The 18755-nt window shown below is 36.1% G+C and overlaps 1 protein-coding gene across 1 annotated transcript in view; it reads left to right on the plus strand.

Moving 5' to 3' along the window:
* si:dkeyp-72e1.9 (syntaxin-binding protein 4) overlaps nucleotides 1-3284 on the plus strand; it is a 105050-nt gene extending 101766 nt beyond the window's left edge. The window contains exons 20-22 of the mRNA XM_039824931.1: nucleotides 1917-1960; nucleotides 2103-2233; nucleotides 2692-3284. Coding sequence (XP_039680865.1) covers nucleotides 1917-1960; nucleotides 2103-2233; nucleotides 2692-2741 — 225 coding nt within the window. The 3' untranslated portion in view covers nucleotides 2742-3284. The remainder of the gene's footprint in view (nucleotides 1-1916; nucleotides 1961-2102; nucleotides 2234-2691) is intronic.
* The last annotated feature ends 15471 nt before the right edge of the window (nucleotides 3285-18755 follow it).

Consider the following 18755-nt stretch of genomic DNA (forward strand, 5'->3'; position numbering starts at 1 on the left):
AGTCATAGAATAGTATGTCGAAAAAAGTCGTAATATAGTTTGTCAAAGAAAGTCTTCGAGAACATGCAAACTCCACACATAAAGGCCCAGCCCGGACTGGGGATGGAACCAAGGGTCAGAGTCTGCAGTGCCTACTTGTGCCTACCACTGAGCCCCTGTGACACCAAAGTACATTGAAAACAGTCATATCATAGTATATCGGGAAAAAAAGTTATAGCATAGTTTGACGAAAAAGTGATAAAAAGGTTATATTGTAGTATGTTGAAAAAAGTGATTAAGAAGTCATAGTATAGTAGCCTGATCTCGCGAGCTCCAGTTTTCTACTCGCAGATCAGCCTGGCATCTTGAGATAGAGAAAATTTGGAGCCGTTCGCCAATCGACCGACCAATCAGCGTTGGTTTTGAGGCGGGTTTAGGTGTGACGCAACGAGAAGCAACTGTTAGTCTAAACAACACGGCAGCTTCCACGGATGAGATGAGTGTAGCTATCGCGCAAGTTTGGCATATGGTTTATCCAATCAGCTAACTAGTATTTTCGACCCTTCCCAAAAGTTCTCCAACGGAAAGTTCCCAGATGGATATGCCGAGCAAATGCGAAGCGATCCATCTGGCGGAGTCAGGTTAGGGCTGTGGACCTTATCAGGAGAAAAAAGATGTTAGGGTTATGCTTTATTTTACGTTTCATGTTCACTTAGGAGTCCCAATAAGTTATTCCTGATTTTGCTACTTCATAATAAAAGCATTCAAATACCAAAATAACGGAGGACTTTTATTTTGTGAAGAACTTATAGGAAATGAAACCCTTTCACAGCCATTGTTTTGACCACTCATTTCAATGTTAACTCCAGTTTTGTAGTAGTAGCCTAATGTCCTACCATGGTGAATTCGGGGACGTTTTTATGAAAATAAAAATAACGTTATTTTCAAGGCAACGGCGCCGCAGAGAGCTCGAGACAGCCAGGCATATAATAGCAGGCAGCACGCAGGAACAAAAACACAGACACACTAATAACAGAATATGATAATAACATCCAAAACACACGATTCGCCCAGTGGTTTTTGTGACATGAGAAATACTTTGAATGAGTAGGCTGGTCTACGTATTTCCACTCACACTTGAATAGGCGGTCTTTAATGTGGACACAGGACACATTCCCGTTCTCACTGCTAATAGAATATGGACACATGCGGCCTATTCCACCTCCAAATGTGTTTTTTGCGATCCGATCTCAATGCGTCCTGAGAGTGTTCTCTCCTGTACTTAGAGCTGTCCACTTGTGATCCGATCACTCAGGACGGATGTTAAAGGTGCTGTAGGTAGGATTGGGAAGATCCAGGACTTAGCCAAAAAAAAAAATCTTTTTTTTTTTTTTTTTAAATGACCTGCTTCATGTAGTTCTACTGGAACATAGGGTCAGTTTCAGCAAATATGACAGAAAGTTAGTTTTATAAGGCTTACCTACTGCACCTTTAATGCCAGGTGAAAACGAGGTCATACACCTGCAAGACCGTCAGTAGATCAGTAGAATCCGTGCAGCCTGGGACACTGCGTACACTGGATTCAGCACGCAGATCTGAAATCCCACCAAAGTCCCAAACCTCCCCATGTGTCCCCTAAACTGTCATGGAGGCAGTCTGCCCCCCAGTGGCTGAGAGACACTGCAGCATGGTTTTTGCATGAGGCCCAATGCCCTGGTCGGGTCTACAGGTTTACAGGAGTCCCAGTCTGCCTCTCATTGAGACCTCTCTGGAAACATTTCATCTCCCTCTTCTTGTGACTTTGAGGTATTTGTTCAGGTGTCACGTGTGAAGAGCTGACGTCTGTCCTCATTTAACGTTGTTAAAAAATATATATACAGGTATGTATTGTCACAGAAGCTCCCATAACTCTCTCCCTCCGTTATCTGTGTCCTCAGAATGTCCACAAAGTGCTGACGACACCCAGCCTGTTTGACGGCGGGTAAGAGACTCTGAAAATCACGTGATTAGTTAGCCACAGCTGTGCCGTCGGAGTCCTGCTGTAACACTCTCCCTGTGTGTGTTGTGTGTGTGTGTGTGTGTGTGTGTGTATGTGTGTGTGCATGTGTGTGTGTGTCTGTCAGGAGCAGCAGGTCGTCCCCGGCCACCGACAGCCCCGACACCCCGTCCCCGCTCCCTGACCCCGCCTTCCAGCTGGCTGTGGAGGCCAAAGAGCTGGTGGCAGGAGCCTGCTCCCCCACTGCTGATGACAACGGTACACACGGCAATACACTATTAATCCTTCATAAACATTTATAACATTTACGCATCCAATTACCATCATATCATTAGATTCATCTACTTAAAGAGCCCCTATCATACTCCTTTTCAGCATCATATTTGCACTCTTGGGCTCTACCTGAATAGGTTTACATGTTTAAACCTGGGCTGGCTTTCTCAATCAGTGACATCACTAATGGAGGATGGAGGAATGTGGGCGAGGCGTTTTCAGGCAGTTGAGAAAAAGTGCTGTCTGTGGGAGAGAAAGCTCAGTTTGGAGTGAAATGTGCGTTTTTTTTTATTCTTTATACATCTAATACATACTGTACACAAAAATACTAAATCCAAAAAAGCATAATAGGGGCTCTTTAATAAATAAGTTACATGGTGATGATTAAGATGTTACTGTATGTACTGAAAGTCTTTTTCTGTCCACCTGTGATGGACCTGCAGCGTCAGTGGAGGCAGCGCTGGCCCCAGATGTCGAGCCTCATCATATGTGAGCAGCAAAGAGCCAGAGAGGGGCCCCCGAGAGAGAGGACCCCCGGGCAGGCTGAATGAGCAGCTGAGCCCACCATGGACCACACCGCGTTAAACAGACTGGACCCCGTCCAATACACCTCCTCAAAATAATGACATAACTTCCATAAATTCACATCGTCAGTTCAGCGACAGCTTGAACACAACACAGCCAATGTTTTAATGCCAAAGCTTCGCTCACACGCATCAAATTGGTGTCTTCTTTTGAAATATTCGACGGTCTTTATGGAGGGCTCAGCGGCGGGATGTGTGTTGCCCTCAGCCCGGACCCGAGGACTCTCGCCGGTCACCCATCAGTAACACAAGTCTTTGTGAGAAGTGCTCTGCCAAATCAAAAGTCTGCTGGAATCCGATGTTGTGTTACTCTGACAGCAGGTGGCTGTTGGAGGCGCTGCATGACCACGTCCACACACACACGCGCACGCACACACACACACAGACACACAGACAGACACAGACACACAAACACCCACACACACAGACAGACACACAAACACACAGACGGACACACAAACACCCACGCACACAGACAGACAGACACACACACAAACACACACACTCACACACACAAACACACACATACACACAATACACACACACACACACACACACACAACAGACACACAGACACACAAACACCCACACAGACAGACAGACAGACAGACAGACACAAACACAAACACACACACACACACACACACACAGAGACAGACACACACACACAGACACAGACACACAAACACCCACACACACAGACAGACACACACAAACACAGACAGACAGACAGACAGACACAGACAAACACAAACACACACACTCACACACAGAGACAGACACACACACACACACACACACAGACAGACAGACAGACAGACAGACACAAACACACAGACACACACACACACACACTGCTGTAAACCATGTTAATTCTCCCTGACCACTTTTCTAACCCCCCCCTGCCCCTCCCAGATTGACTCCATGGATTGCATGTATAGGAGGACTTGTTAGCTTGGAAAGGACAATCCAGAGTTGGTCTGTTCAAAGAGTCTTCCTCTGTGTCATAATAACTGGCTGCCATCTGCCTCCATCACACATCGCTTGGGGTTATGAACTGTTGAGCAAAAAAGTAAGACAAACCAACAGTGTCCCCTTTTGTCCATGTCGATAACTCCTCGTGCCCTTATTCATTCGTGAAAGGCAAAGACTGAAGTATTCCGAGATATTGGACTGTCCGACCGGCTTCATACCGCATGCTCCATGTTGACGAGTGGCTTTAATGTTGCTGTAGCTCCTGCTGTGTAAACCTGTGTTTGGTAGTCACGGAGTCTAGGCAGACATCAGTCAGACGCTACAGGTGGAACTGTCATTTCATTCATATGGACAGCTTTTCAAAATCCTGACATGTCCTGTACTTTAACAAGATTGCATCTTTGGTGTGGCCTCATGTCTTTCTGTTACAGTTTTATATTAAAGGACTAAGTGCTGACTGGATTTGATGTTGTGTTTATTCCAGTTTCCTATCATTTCACAGTAATAAACAGTGTTTTACCCGAGGTGACGATCCAACTATCGATCGAGGACTGTGTTTGTGTGTGCGCGCGCGCGTGCGTGTGCGCGCGCGCGTGTCTTTCAAACCATCCCGTATGCGTAAAAGACGTCACACGCAGCACGCTGTTGTCCCTCTGTAAAGCAGCAGGGGTGGGACGGTGTTGCTGATCTATGTGTACTGATCCTGAGAAGTGAGTGTTGAGTGTTTCAGGTGCAGGTGGGCATAGGTGTCAAGTAACGAAGTGCAAATACTTTTTTGGGTATCTATACTTTACTGGAGTAATTATTTTACAGCATACCTTTTACTTCTACTCCTTACATTTTCACGCAATTATCTGTACTTTCTACTCCTTACACTTTAAAAATAGCCTCGTTACTCCTATTTCAGTTCGGCTTGTTTTCATTCCGGTTTGTCATTGTTAAAAAAAACACACACACACCCCCACACACAAAAACCTATCCAGATAAATCGCTCCATCCGGAGAGAGTGAATTTGATTGTGGTTGGATGAGTATAAACATATACCATTCCGACACCCTATTGGTTATTGTACGCGATCCATCGCACCTGCACAGACCCGGTGCTAATACGCCACCGGTGCCTTAACGACCGTTATATACCGGACTGAATAGCAACGCGGAGTTCGGTGCCTTATTAGGTGCCGCTTAAATGCCTGCGCTTCTCTCTGATGCTCCGAAAAAGGACGTTACAAACATTGCCGCACGGGACGCTAGTTAATACTACATTTGGCAGCAGGTAACGTTAGCCTAGCGTTAGCTAGCAGCTGGAGTAAACACGGTTAAAATGCTGACAGCTAAACGGTGTAAAAGTGTGTCTGTATTTCACTGGAGAGGATTGTAACACCAGACTGTAGCTGCCGTTGTCTGAAAAACACAGAAGAGATGTCACCATTTTCAGCCCTTTTGAGTTTACAGGTATGATTTTAATATAACATTATAGTCATTATGGCCTTTAGAAAAATGTTTTTATGTGGAGGTGATATTAGGCCCCTGTGGGGCGGGCTTCTAATGGCATTTTTTTTCCCTTACATTACTTTTACTTTTATAATTTAAGTAGTTTTGAAACCAGTACTTTTACACTTTTACTTGAGTAAAAAGCTTAAGTTGATACTTCAACTTACTACAGAAGTCTTTTCAAACCCTAGTATCTATACTTCTACTTGAGTAATGAATGTGAATACTTTTGACACCTCTGCAGATGGGATGCATTCTGTCCCAGACACTGGTGGTGTTTGAATCAAACAGAAGAGCAGGCCTAAGCCAAGCACACAAGGGTGTGGAGGAGAAAAGAAACATGAATTAACTTTTATCTACAGAAATCTCAATGACATCATACCACACAGATATATAGAAACAAACAATAATAAACACTCCGTTAAAAACTGTTTTGGTGGAACTAAATGTCTTGAAGTATGTACAATCACATGCCCTTATGTAGATTAGGGTTACTTCACAAAGTAGTCCTTTTCATGCTGTTACTGTTCCTCAACAGAAACCTATGAAAAGCCACCTTGGCCAGAATCAACTACTTCACTTGCACATACAGTACATACTGTAGACTGGTACTAACCACTTGCACATACATGCATACATAGTTGGGCATACATATATACTTCACTTGCGCATACATAGTATATACTTCACTTGCACACGCATGCATAACGTGTGTGTATGTTTGTAGGAGCATGTGGTTGGGGATGATGGTGGCATGCATAAACTAGGGCTGAACGATTTTTGAAAATAATCTAATTGCGATTTATTTAAAAAATATTGCGATTCGATATGCGATTATTTTTTAAGCTCTTTGTCTTCTGTATTAGTCAACAAAAACTAGCAATAAATCATTGTATAGTATGAACTTCACAAGATTAGATAGATTAAACAAGCTGTTCTTTCCTGGAGGCCAGGTCTATATGTGATGGTGAAATTAGGTGATGCGTGAATTTATATGAATGACTTTTATTTAACTACTTCAATCCCAGTAGTATATTGAGCACTGACCAAGCCTGGTGGAAACATTCATATGAAAGTCAGAAATAAATCACACTAAAGTGCAGATTGCAGAAATATAAAAACAAATGTGGCTTTACAACACTTAGTAGTATTTAGATTATTTAATTATTATTTACATAGACATATGTAAACATGTGGATTGCATTTTTTAAACACTGTCTTTGAACTTTACTAGACAGTTAAATAAGTAAAATATATACATCGGTGTATTTTCTTTAACGCAGCCACAGAGGAGGAGCTGCCTCCAGCCCCTCCCTCCCTCATGAAGTTGCGTGCCGTGTGCATGACAGCGTCAACGACGCTGCACTAGCTCAGAGAGGCTATCGTTACGTTAGTAGTAGCATGCAGGTGTTGCCGTGGGATTAGCTAACTGTACTAATAAAACCGTTGAAACACCGTGGCCACGCTGCTGTGACAGCTCCCCGAACGTATTTATCAGAGTCTGGTTGTTACCCTCTCCGCGGCAGTCTCCTCCGCTCCATATCTTTATAATGGAGCTAACCGGAGCTAACCGCTAATCAGAGATGCTAATCGTGCTAACCGAGCGCCTTCAGTTCTGCGTGCCTGTATTCATTAACTGCATGTGTGGACTGGAGCCCGAATAAAACCCTTACAAGTTTTAAACTACAACTCAGAGTTGTTTGAATGACAGAAATCTGCTCAAGGTACGGCGTACCGTTAGCGTGCTAAGTTGATGCTTTCTCTGCGGACTACGGAGTGCGGACTGATTTGCTCTCGTGAGTCACGTGACCAAATCGCAGCCTTTGCGATTAGGAAATCGCGTTTTAACATATCGCGATATTATCGCAAATGCCATTAATCGTTCAGCCCTAGCATAAACACAGGACTTTCACTCAGGAGGTTTGGGTTTAAGTCTCGTCCAAGACCATAGCTCAATTTGCTGACCTAGTGACCTATTTATTACTTTACTTACTTAACTTTCGTAACAAACCCACTTATTTATCCCAACTGTGTGACGTCAATTTGAAATTTGTACAACAAGGTAGATGCCAGTAACATAAAGGAAGAAGTTGAGACAGGTGGAGGCAAAAATGCATTATGGCAGTCAATAAAGTCAGGTAAAGCTGTCACATAAACACAGGACTTTCACTCAGGAGGTCGGGGTTCAAGTCCAGTTCAACACCATAGGGCAATTTGCTGAGCTAGTGACTTATTTTTTACTAACTTATAGCGCATATATATACTGTGCTTAAGTATGTATGTACGTAGGTGCATGGGGTTGGTGGTGGCGCGCATAAACACAGGACTTTCACTCAGGAGGTTGGGGTTCAAGTTCCATCCAAGACCATTGGTAGACAAGGTGCCAATAACATAAATTATTGCTGGAGGCAAAATGCATTATGGCAGTCAATAACGCAGCTCAGGTAAAGCTGTTTCTTCTTCATTTATATTATGTTATGGCACCTTGATGTACAAACTTCAAGTTGACGTCACAATTACGTATGAAGAGTGAAAACTGTAGGGGAGAGAGTAATTTGTTTGGAAAAAAAATTCAGAGAATTGTACTGCAGCTCCATTTTTTTTCATTGTTTCCATCCCCACTCTGTCCTACCCTCTAACTCTCAACATTCCGGCCACATACACACACGTTGGAAAATCTGAAACGGTCTGAAAACTTGACGATCCATAAACTGTGATTTGGTAGAAACCGTGCTTGATATCCGAATGCCCATTCAGCCCAATAAAGGCCAAAGTCTTGTCTTCGGTTTAAGCAAATCTTTTTGAAAACACATAGCACACCATTCCCGAGCATTACACACATTTTGATGTATTTTGTCTGCACGTGTCGGCAACGCTGCGTGACGAGTAGTGGGACAAAAAACAGGCAGAATAATAATAATAAGTATGCAGGATAATAGACGTTGCGCTGATTGCTGCTATTGCAGCACATCGGCACACTGAACTAGCCAACAATCTAACAGCTGGCCTACAAGTCCAGCTGAAATGATAAGACCATTAAACACACAACTGTTCGGATCCTTTACACTCCTCTACACACACTTTTACTTGAGTTAAGGACTACTTCTTCCACCACTGGCCATGATAAACTGTAAGCAGTTCTTACATTTAGTAACCTTACCTTCAGCACTCTCTCTCTCTGTGCTGGCCACTGGACCTTCTTTCTTTCTCTCTCTATGCTGGGCGTGGGGGCTTGTGTCTATTTTGCATATTTTAATGCATCTTATATCACTCCATCGCCTTTTTTGTTTCCCATGAAGCTTGTTGCATTATTATGATTAGTGACTATGTGTTTCCTGTTGCACTTTCAGTGGTTACTTCTCTGAGAACTGCTTGAACTAAACTAGTGTTTGTCAAAATGTTTTAGACCGACTTTTTTTCGACATACTATACTATGACTTTTTTTTATCACTTTTTTCAGCATACTATACTATGACTTTTTTCACCATACTATACTATGACTTGGTCAACACTTTTTTCAGCATACTATACTATGACTTTTTCATCACTGTTTTCGACATACTATACTATGGCTTTTTTGTCAGGATTGCAGCAGGTGCACCCAAATGCAAGACTCTCCCAACGAATGCGCAGAACAAACTCTCTTTATTTTGACTCAAACAACTAACAAACTCATAACTACAAATAACCAGGACTCACACAAGACAAACAGGGATTGACGAACCGACAAGAGACAAAGGAAACAGAGAGACTAAATACACAGGGTAACGAGGACTAACAAGGAACAGGAGGCACAACAGGTGAAACAAATCAGACAATCACAAGGGTGGGAAAACCAACAGACAGGAAGTAAAACCAGACAAGACAGAAAACCAGACTTTCAAAATAAAACAGGGAACAGAGAAAAACAAGACTACCACAATAAAACAGAACACGGTACAAAGTCCAAAGCACAAAACACAACAAAACACACAGAAAGGCCACATAGTATTTTTTTACATACTATACTATGGCTTTTTTATCACTTTTTTCGACATACTATACTTTGACTTGTTCAACACTTTTTTCAGCATACTACCTATGACTTTTTTATCACTTCTTCTGACATACTATGGCGTTTTAACTTTTTTCGAAATACTATGGATTTTTTATCACTTTTATCAGCATACTATGATATGGCTTTTTTCGACTTACTATACTATGGCTTTTTTATCACTTTTTCTACATATACTATGACTTATTTATCACTTTGTTTGACATACTATACAATGGATTTTTTTATCACTTTTTTTCGACATACTATACTATGGCTTTTTTCGACATACTATACTATGGCTTTTCCTAACACTTTTTTGAGCATACTATACTATGGCTTTTTTTTTTACATACTATACTATGACCTTTTTCAACAAACTATACTATGGCTTTTATCGACATACTATACTATGGCTTTTTTATTACTAATTTCGACATACTATACTATAGCTTTTTTCTACATAGTATACTATGTCTTTATTATCACTGTTTTCAACATACTATACTATGACTTTTTTATAATATTTTTCCGACATACTATACTATGGCTTTTTTCCGACATGGTATAGTATTGCTTTTTAATTACATTATTCGACATACTATACTATGGCTTTTTAATTACTGTTTTCGACATACTATACTATGGCTTTTTTTAATCACTTTTTTCGCCATACTATACTATGACTTTTCCATCACTTTTTTTCGCCATTCTATACTATTGACTTCTTTATCACTTTTTTAAGCATACTATACTATGGATTTATTTTTTACATACTATACTATGGCTTTTTTATTACTAATTTCAACATACTATACTAGGGCTTTTTTGACACATAGTATACTGTGTCTTCATTATCACTTTTTCGACGTACTATACTATGGCTTGGCTTTTAATTACTTTTTTCGACATACTATACTATGGCTTTTTAATTTCTTTTTTCGACATACTATACTGTGGCTTTTTCGACATAGTATACTATGTCTATATTATCACTGTTTTCGACATACTATACTATGGCTTTTTTTCGACATACTATACTATTGCTTTTTAATTAATTTTTCGACATACTATACTATGGCTTTTTTATTACTAATTTCGACATACTATACTATGGCTTTTTTCGACATAGTATACTATTGCTTTTTAATTACTTTTTTCGACATACTATACTATGGCTTTTTTATCACTTTTTTTCGACATACTATACTATGGCTTTTTTTTATCATTTTTTCGGACAATACTATACGAGGCTTTTTCTTATTTTTTTCGACATACTATACTATGGCTTTTTAGACATAGTTATACTATTGCTAATTGCTTTTTTTTTCGATATACTATGGCTTTTTTTAGACATAGTATACTATTGCTTTTTAATTACTTTTTTCGATATGCTATACTATGGCTTTTTATTGCTAATTTCGACATACTATGCTAAGGCTCTTTAATTACTTTTTTCGACATACTATACTATGGCTTTTTTATCACTTTTTTTCGACATACTATACTATGGCTTTTTTTCGACGTACTATACTATTGCTTTTTAATTACTTTTTTCGACATACTATACTGTGGCTTTTTCAACATACTATACTATGTCTTATTTCTACATAGTATACTATGTCTATATTATCACTGTTTTCGACATACTATACTATGGCTTTTTTATAATTTTTTTCGGCATACTATACTATGGCTTTTTTTAGACATAGTATACTATTGCTTTTTAATTACTTTTTTCGATATACTATACTATGGCTTTTTATTGCTAATTTCGACATACTATACTAAGGCTCTTTAATTACTTTTTTCGACATACTATACTATGGCTTTTTTTCGACATGGTATAGTATTGCTTTTTAATTACATTATTCGACATACTATACTATGGCTTTTTAATTACTGTTTTCGACATACTATACTATGGCTTTTTTTAATCACTTTTTTCGCCATACTATACTATGACTTTTCCATCACTTTTTTTCGCCATTCTATACTATTGACTTCTTTATCACTTTTTTAAGCATACTATACTATGGATTTATTTTTTACATACTATACTATGGCTTTTTTATTACTAATTTCAACATACTATACTAGGGCTTTTTTCGACATAGTATACTGTGTCTTCATTATCACTTTTTTCGACATACTATACTATGGCTTTTTAATTACTTTTTTCGACATACTATACTGTGGCTTTTTAATTTCTTTTTTCGACATACTATACTGTGGCTTTTTTCGACATAGTATACTATGTCTATATTATCACTGTTTTCGACATACTATACTATGGCTTTTTTTCCACATACTATACTATTGCTTTTTAATAAATTTTTCGACATACTATACTATGGCTTTTTTATGACTAATTTCGACATACTATGCTATGGCTTTTTTTCGACATAGTATACTATTGCTTTTTAATTACTTTTTTCGACATACTATACTATGGCTTTTTTATCACTTTTTTTCGACATACTATACTATGGCTTTTTTTATCATTTTTTTCGACATACTATACTATGGCTTTTTTCTTATTTTTTTCGACATACTATACTATGGCTTTTTTTAGACATAGTATACTATTGCTTTTTAATTGCTTTTTTCGATATACTATGGCTTTTTAGACATACAGTGCCTTGCAAGTATTATTCCTATGAACTTTTCGACCTTTTGCCACATTTCGGGCTTCAAACATAAAGATATAAAACTGTAATTTTTTGTGAAGAATCAACAACAAGTGGGACACAATCATGAAGTGGAACGAAATTTATTGGATATTTCAAACCTTTTAAACAAATAAAAAACTGAAATATTGGCGTGCAAAATTATTCAGCCCCTTAAGTTAATACTTTGTAGCGCGCCACCCCTTTTCTTGCGATTACAGCTGTAAGTGTAACGGGGTATGTCTCTATCAGTTTTGCACATCGAGGACTGACATTTTTGCCCATTCCTCCTTGCAAAACAGCTCGAGCTCAGTGAGGTTGGATGGAGAGCGTTTGTGAACAGCAGTTTTCAGTTCTTTCCACAGATTCTCGATTGATTCAGGTCTGGACTTTGACTTGGCCATTCTAACACCTGGATATGTTTATTTGTGAACCATTCCATTGTAGATTTTGCTTTATGTTTTGGATCATTGTCTTGTTGGAAAGACAAATCTCCGTCCCCAGTCTCAGGTCTTTTGCAGACTCCATCAGGTTTTCTTCCAGAATGGTCCTGTATTTGGCTCCATCCATCTTCCCATCAATTTTAACCATCTTCCCTGTCCCTGCTGAAGAAAAGCAGGCCCAAACCATGATGCTGCCACCACCATGTTTGACAGTGGGGATGGTGTGTTCAGGGTGATGAGCTGTGTTGCTTGCTCGCAAAACATAACGTTTTGCATTGTTGCCAAAAGTTTGATTTTGGTTTCATCTGACCACAGCACCTTCTTCCACATGTTTGGTGTGTCTCCCAGCTGGCTTTTGGCAAACTTTAAACGACACTTTTTATGGATATCTTTAAGAAATGGCTTTCTTCTTGCCACTCTTCCATAAAGGCCAGATTTGTGCAGTATACGACTGATTGTTGTCCTATGGACAGAGTCTCCCGCCTCAGCTGTAGATCTCCGCGATTCATCCAGAGTGATCATGGGCCTCTTGGCTGCATCTCTGATCAGTCTTCTCATTGTATGAGCTGAAAGTTTAGAGGGACGGCCGGTCTTCGTAGATTTGTAGTGGTCTGATACTCCTTCCATTTCAATATTATCGCGCACAGTGCTCCGTGGGATGTTTAAAGCTTGGGAAATCTTTTTGTATCCAAATCCCGCTATAAACTTCTCCACAACAGTATCTCGGACCTGCCTGGTGTGTTCCTTGTTCTTCATGATGCTCTCTGCGCTTTACACGGACCTCTGAGACTATCACAGAGCAGGTGCATTTATACGGAGACTTGATTACACACAGCTGGATTCTTTTTATCATCATTAGTCATTTAGGTCAACATTGGATCATTCAGAGATCCTCACTGAACTTCTGGAGAGTTTGCTGCACTGAAAGTAAAGGGGCTGAATAATTTTACCGCCCACTTTTTCAGTTTTTATTTGTTAAAAAGTTTGAAATAGCCAATGAATTTCGTTCCACTTCATAATTGGGACCCACTTGTTGTTGATTCTTCACAAAAATTACAGTTTTAATCTTTATGTTTGAGGCCTGAAATGTGGCAAAAGGTCGAAACGTTCAAGGGCGAATACTTTTCGCAAGGCACTGTAGTATACTATTGCTTTTAATTACTTTTTCGATATGCTATACTATGGCTTTTTATTGCTAATTTCGACATACTATGCTAAGGCTCTTTAATTACTTTTTCGACATACTATACTATGGCTTTTTATCACTTTTTAGCCTTTTTATGCTATGGCTTTTTTTCGCCATACTATACTATTGCTTTTTAATACTTTTTCCGACATACTATACTGTGGCTTTTCAATACTATACTATGGCTTATTTCGACATAGTATACTATGTCTATATTATCACTGTTTTCGACATACTATACTATGGCTTTTTTATCATTTTTTTCGACATACTATACTATGGCTTTTTTTAGACATAGTATACTATTGCTTTTTAATTACTTTTTCGATATACTATACTATGGCTTTTTATTGCTAATTTCGACATACTATACTAAGGCTCTTTAATTACTTTTTTCGACATACTATACTATGGCTTTTTTCGACATAGTATACAATGACTATATTACCACTGTTTTCGACATACTATACTATGGCTTTTTTATTCCCTTACTCGACATACTATACTATCGCTTTTTTTTGACATACTATACTATTGCTTTTTAATTACTTTTTTCGACATACTATACTATGTCTTTTTATGCTAATTTCGACATACTATACTAAGGCTCTTTAATTATTTTTTTCGACATACTATACTATGGCTTTTTTCGACATACTATACTATGGCTTTTTTATTACTAATTTCGACATACTATACTATGGCTTTTTTATCTTTTCTTTCGATATACTATACTATGGCTTTTTTCGACATAATATACTATGGCTTTTTTATTACTTTTTTTCGACATACTATACTATGGCTTTTTAATTACTTTTTCGACATACTATACTATGGCTTTTTATTAGTTTTTTCGACATACTATACGATGGCTTTTTTCGACATACTATACTATGGCTTTTTAATTACTTTTTTCGACCTACTATACAATGGCTTTTTCGACATACTATACTATGGCTTATTTCTACATAGTATACTATGTCTATATTATCACTGTTTTCGATATACTATACTATGGCTTTTTTATCATTTTTTTAGACATAGTAAACTATTGCTTTTTAATTACTTTTTTCGATATTCTATACTATGGCTTTTTATTGCTAATTTCGACATACTATACTATGGCTTTTTAATTACTTATTTCGACAATGGCTTTTTTCGACATACTATACTAGGGCTTTTTATTACTAATTTCGACATACTATACTATGTCTATGTTATCACTTTTTTCGACATACTATACTATGGCTTTTTTCGACATACTATACTATTGCTTTTTAATTACTTTTTTCGACATACTATACTATGGCTTTTTTATTAATTTTTTCGACATACTATACTATGGCTTTTTAATTACTTTTTTCGACATACTATACTATGGCTTTTTATTACTTTTTTCGACATACTATACTATGGCTTTTTAATTACTTTTTTCAACATACTATACTATGGCTTTTTTCGACATAGTATACTATGTCTTTATTATCACTGTTTTCGACATACTATACTATGGCTTTTTTATCACTTTTTTTCGATATACTATACTATGGCTTTATTATCATTTTTTTCGACATACTATACTATGGCTTTTTTATTACTTTTTTCGACATACTATACTATGGCTTTTTAATTTCTTTTTTCGACATGCTATACTATGGCTTTTTTCGACATGGTATACTATGTCTATATTATCACTGTTTTCGACATACTGTACTATGGCTTTTTTTAGACATACTATACTATGGCTTTTTAATTAATTTTTCGACATACTATACTATGGCTTTTTTATTGCTAATTTCGACATGCTATACTATGGCTTTTTTCGACATAGTATACTATTGCTTTAATTAATTTCTCGACATACTATACTATGGTGTTTTTTATTACTTTTTCAACATACTATACTATGGCTTTTTTTGACATAGTATACTATTGCTTTTAATTGTTTTCGATATACTATACTATGGCTTTTTTATTGCTAATTTCGACATACTCTACTATGGCTTTTTTTCGACATACTATACTATTGCTTTTTAATTACTTTTTTCGACATACTATACTATGGCTTTTTTATTATTTATTTCGGCATACTATACTATGGCTTTTTTTAGACCTAGTATACTATTGCTTTTTAATTACTTTTTTCGATATACTATACTATGGCTTTTTAATTACTTTTTTTGACATACTATACTATGGCTTTTTAATTTCTTTTTTCGACATACTATACTATGGCTTTTTTATAATTTTTTTCGGCATACTATACTATGGCTTTTTTTAGACATAGTATACTATTGCTTTTTAATTACTTTTTTCGATATACTATACTATGGCTTTTTAATTACTTTTTTCGACATACTATACTAAGGGTTTTTTAATTACTTTTTTCGACATGCTATACTATGGCTTTTTTCGATATACTATACTATGGCTTTTTTCGACATACTATACTATGGCTTTTTGATTACTTTTTTCGACATACTATACTATGGCTTTTTAATTTCTTTTTTCGACATACTATACTATGGCTTTTTTCGACATAGTATACTATGTCTATATTATCACTGTTTTCGACATACTGTACTGTGGCTTTTTTTAGTCATACTATTGCTTTTTAATTAATTTTTCGACATACTATACTATGGCTTTTTTATTGCTAATTTCGACATACTATACTAGGGCTTTTTTCGACATAGTATACTATTGCTTTTTAATAAATTTTTCGACATACTATACTATGGCTTTTTTTCGACATACTATACTATTGCTTTTTAATTACTTTTTTCGACATACTTTACTAAGACTTATTTATTACTAATTTCGACATACTATACTATGGCTTTTTTCGACATAGTATACTATGTCTATATTATCACTGTTTTCGACATACTATACTATGGCTTTTTTATCACTTTTTTTCAACATACTATACTATGGCTTTTTTTAGACATAGTATACTATTGCTTTTTAATTACTTTTTTCGATATACTATACTATGGCTTTTTATTGCTAATTTCGACATACTATACTATTGCTCTTTTATTACTAATTTCGACATACTACACTATTGCTTTTTTCGACATAGTATACTATGTCTTTATTATCACTGTTTTCAACATACTATACTATGGCTTTTTTAATTTTTTTTCGACATACTATACTATGGCTTTTTTATTACTTTTTCTGACAGACTATACTATGGCTTTTTTCGACATAGTATACTATGTCTTTATTATCACTGTTTTCGACATAATATACTATGGCTTTTTTATCACTTTTTTTCGATATATTATGGCTTTATTATAATTTTTTTCGACATACTATACTATGGCTTTTTTATTACTTTTTTCGACATACTATACTATGGCTTTTTAATTACTTTATTCGACATAATATACTATGGCTTTTTTTTATTTCTTTCGACATACTATGGCTTTTTTTCGACATACTATACTATGGCTTTTTTTATTACTTTTTTCGACATACTATACTAGGGCTTTTTTCGACATAGTATACTGTGTCTTCATTATCACTTTTTTCGACATACTATACTATGGCTTTTTTATAATTTTTTTCGGCATACTATACTATGGCTTTTTTTAGACATAGTATACTATTGCTTTTTAATTACTTTTTTCGATATACTATACTATGGCTTTTTAATTACTTTTTTCGACATACTATACTAAGGGTTTTTTAATTACTTTTTTCGACATGCTATACTATGGCTTTTTTCGATATACTATACTATGGCTTTTTTCGACATACTATACTATGGCTTTTTGATTACTTTTTTCGACATACTATACTATGGCTTTTTTATTTCTTTTTTCGACATACTATACTATGGCTTTTTGACATAGTTATCTATTATTATCACTGTTTTCGACATACTATACTATGGCTTTTTATCTTTTTTAGGTATATTATGGCTTTTTATTATTTTTTTAGACATACTATACTATGGCTTTTTATTACTTTTAGACATACTATACTATGGCTTTTTAATTACTTTATTCGACATAATATACTATGGCTTTTTTTTTTTGACTATACATGGCTTTTTTGACATACTATACTATGGCTTTTTTATTAGACATACTATACTAGGCTTTTTCGACTAGTATGCTATGTCTTCATTATCACTTTTTTCGACATACTATACTATGGCTTTTTTATAATTTTTTTCGGCATACTATACTATGGCTTTTTTTAGACATGTATACTATTGCTTTAATTACTTTTTCGATATACTATACTATGGCTTTTTATTACTTTTTCTATCTATACTAAGGGTTTTTAATTACTTTTTTCGACATACTATACTATGGCTTTTTCGATATACTATCTATGGCTTTTTAGATATACTATACTATGGCTTTTAATTTCTTTTTTCGACATACTATACTATGGCTTTTTTCGACATAGTATACTATGTCTATATTATCACTGTTTTCGACAAACTGTACTGTGGCTTTTTTTAGTCATACTATTGCTTTTTAATTAATTTTTCGACATACTATACTATGGCTTTTTTATTGCTAATTTCGACATACTATACTAGGGCTTTTTTCGACATAGTATACTATTGCTTTTTAATAAATGTTTCGACATACTATACTATGGCATTTTTTCGACATACTATACTATTGCTTTTTAATTACTTTTTTCGACATACTTTACTAAGACTTATTTATTACTAATTTCGACATACTATACTATGGCTTTTTTCGACATAGTATGCTATGTCTATATTATCACTGTTTTCGACATACTATACTATGGCTTTTTTATCACTTTTTTTCAACATACTATACTATGGCTTTTTTTAGACATAGTATACTATTGCTTTTTAATTACTGTTTTCGATATACTATACTATGGCTTTTTATTGCTAATTTCGACATACTATACTATGGCTTTTTGATTACTTTTTTCGACATACTATACTATGGCTTTTTAATTTCTTTTTTCGACATACTATACTATGGCTTTTTTCGACATAGTATACTATGTCTATATTATCACTGTTTTCGACAAACTGTACTGTGGCTTTTTTTAGTCATACTATTGCTTTTTAATTAATTTTTCGACATACTAATAGCAATGCGTAATTTACACGGG

The sequence above is a fragment of the Perca fluviatilis genome, chromosome 15 (assembly GCF_010015445.1).
Source record: "Perca fluviatilis chromosome 15, GENO_Pfluv_1.0, whole genome shotgun sequence".
In the NCBI taxonomy this organism is placed as follows: Eukaryota; Metazoa; Chordata; class Actinopteri; order Perciformes; family Percidae; genus Perca; species Perca fluviatilis.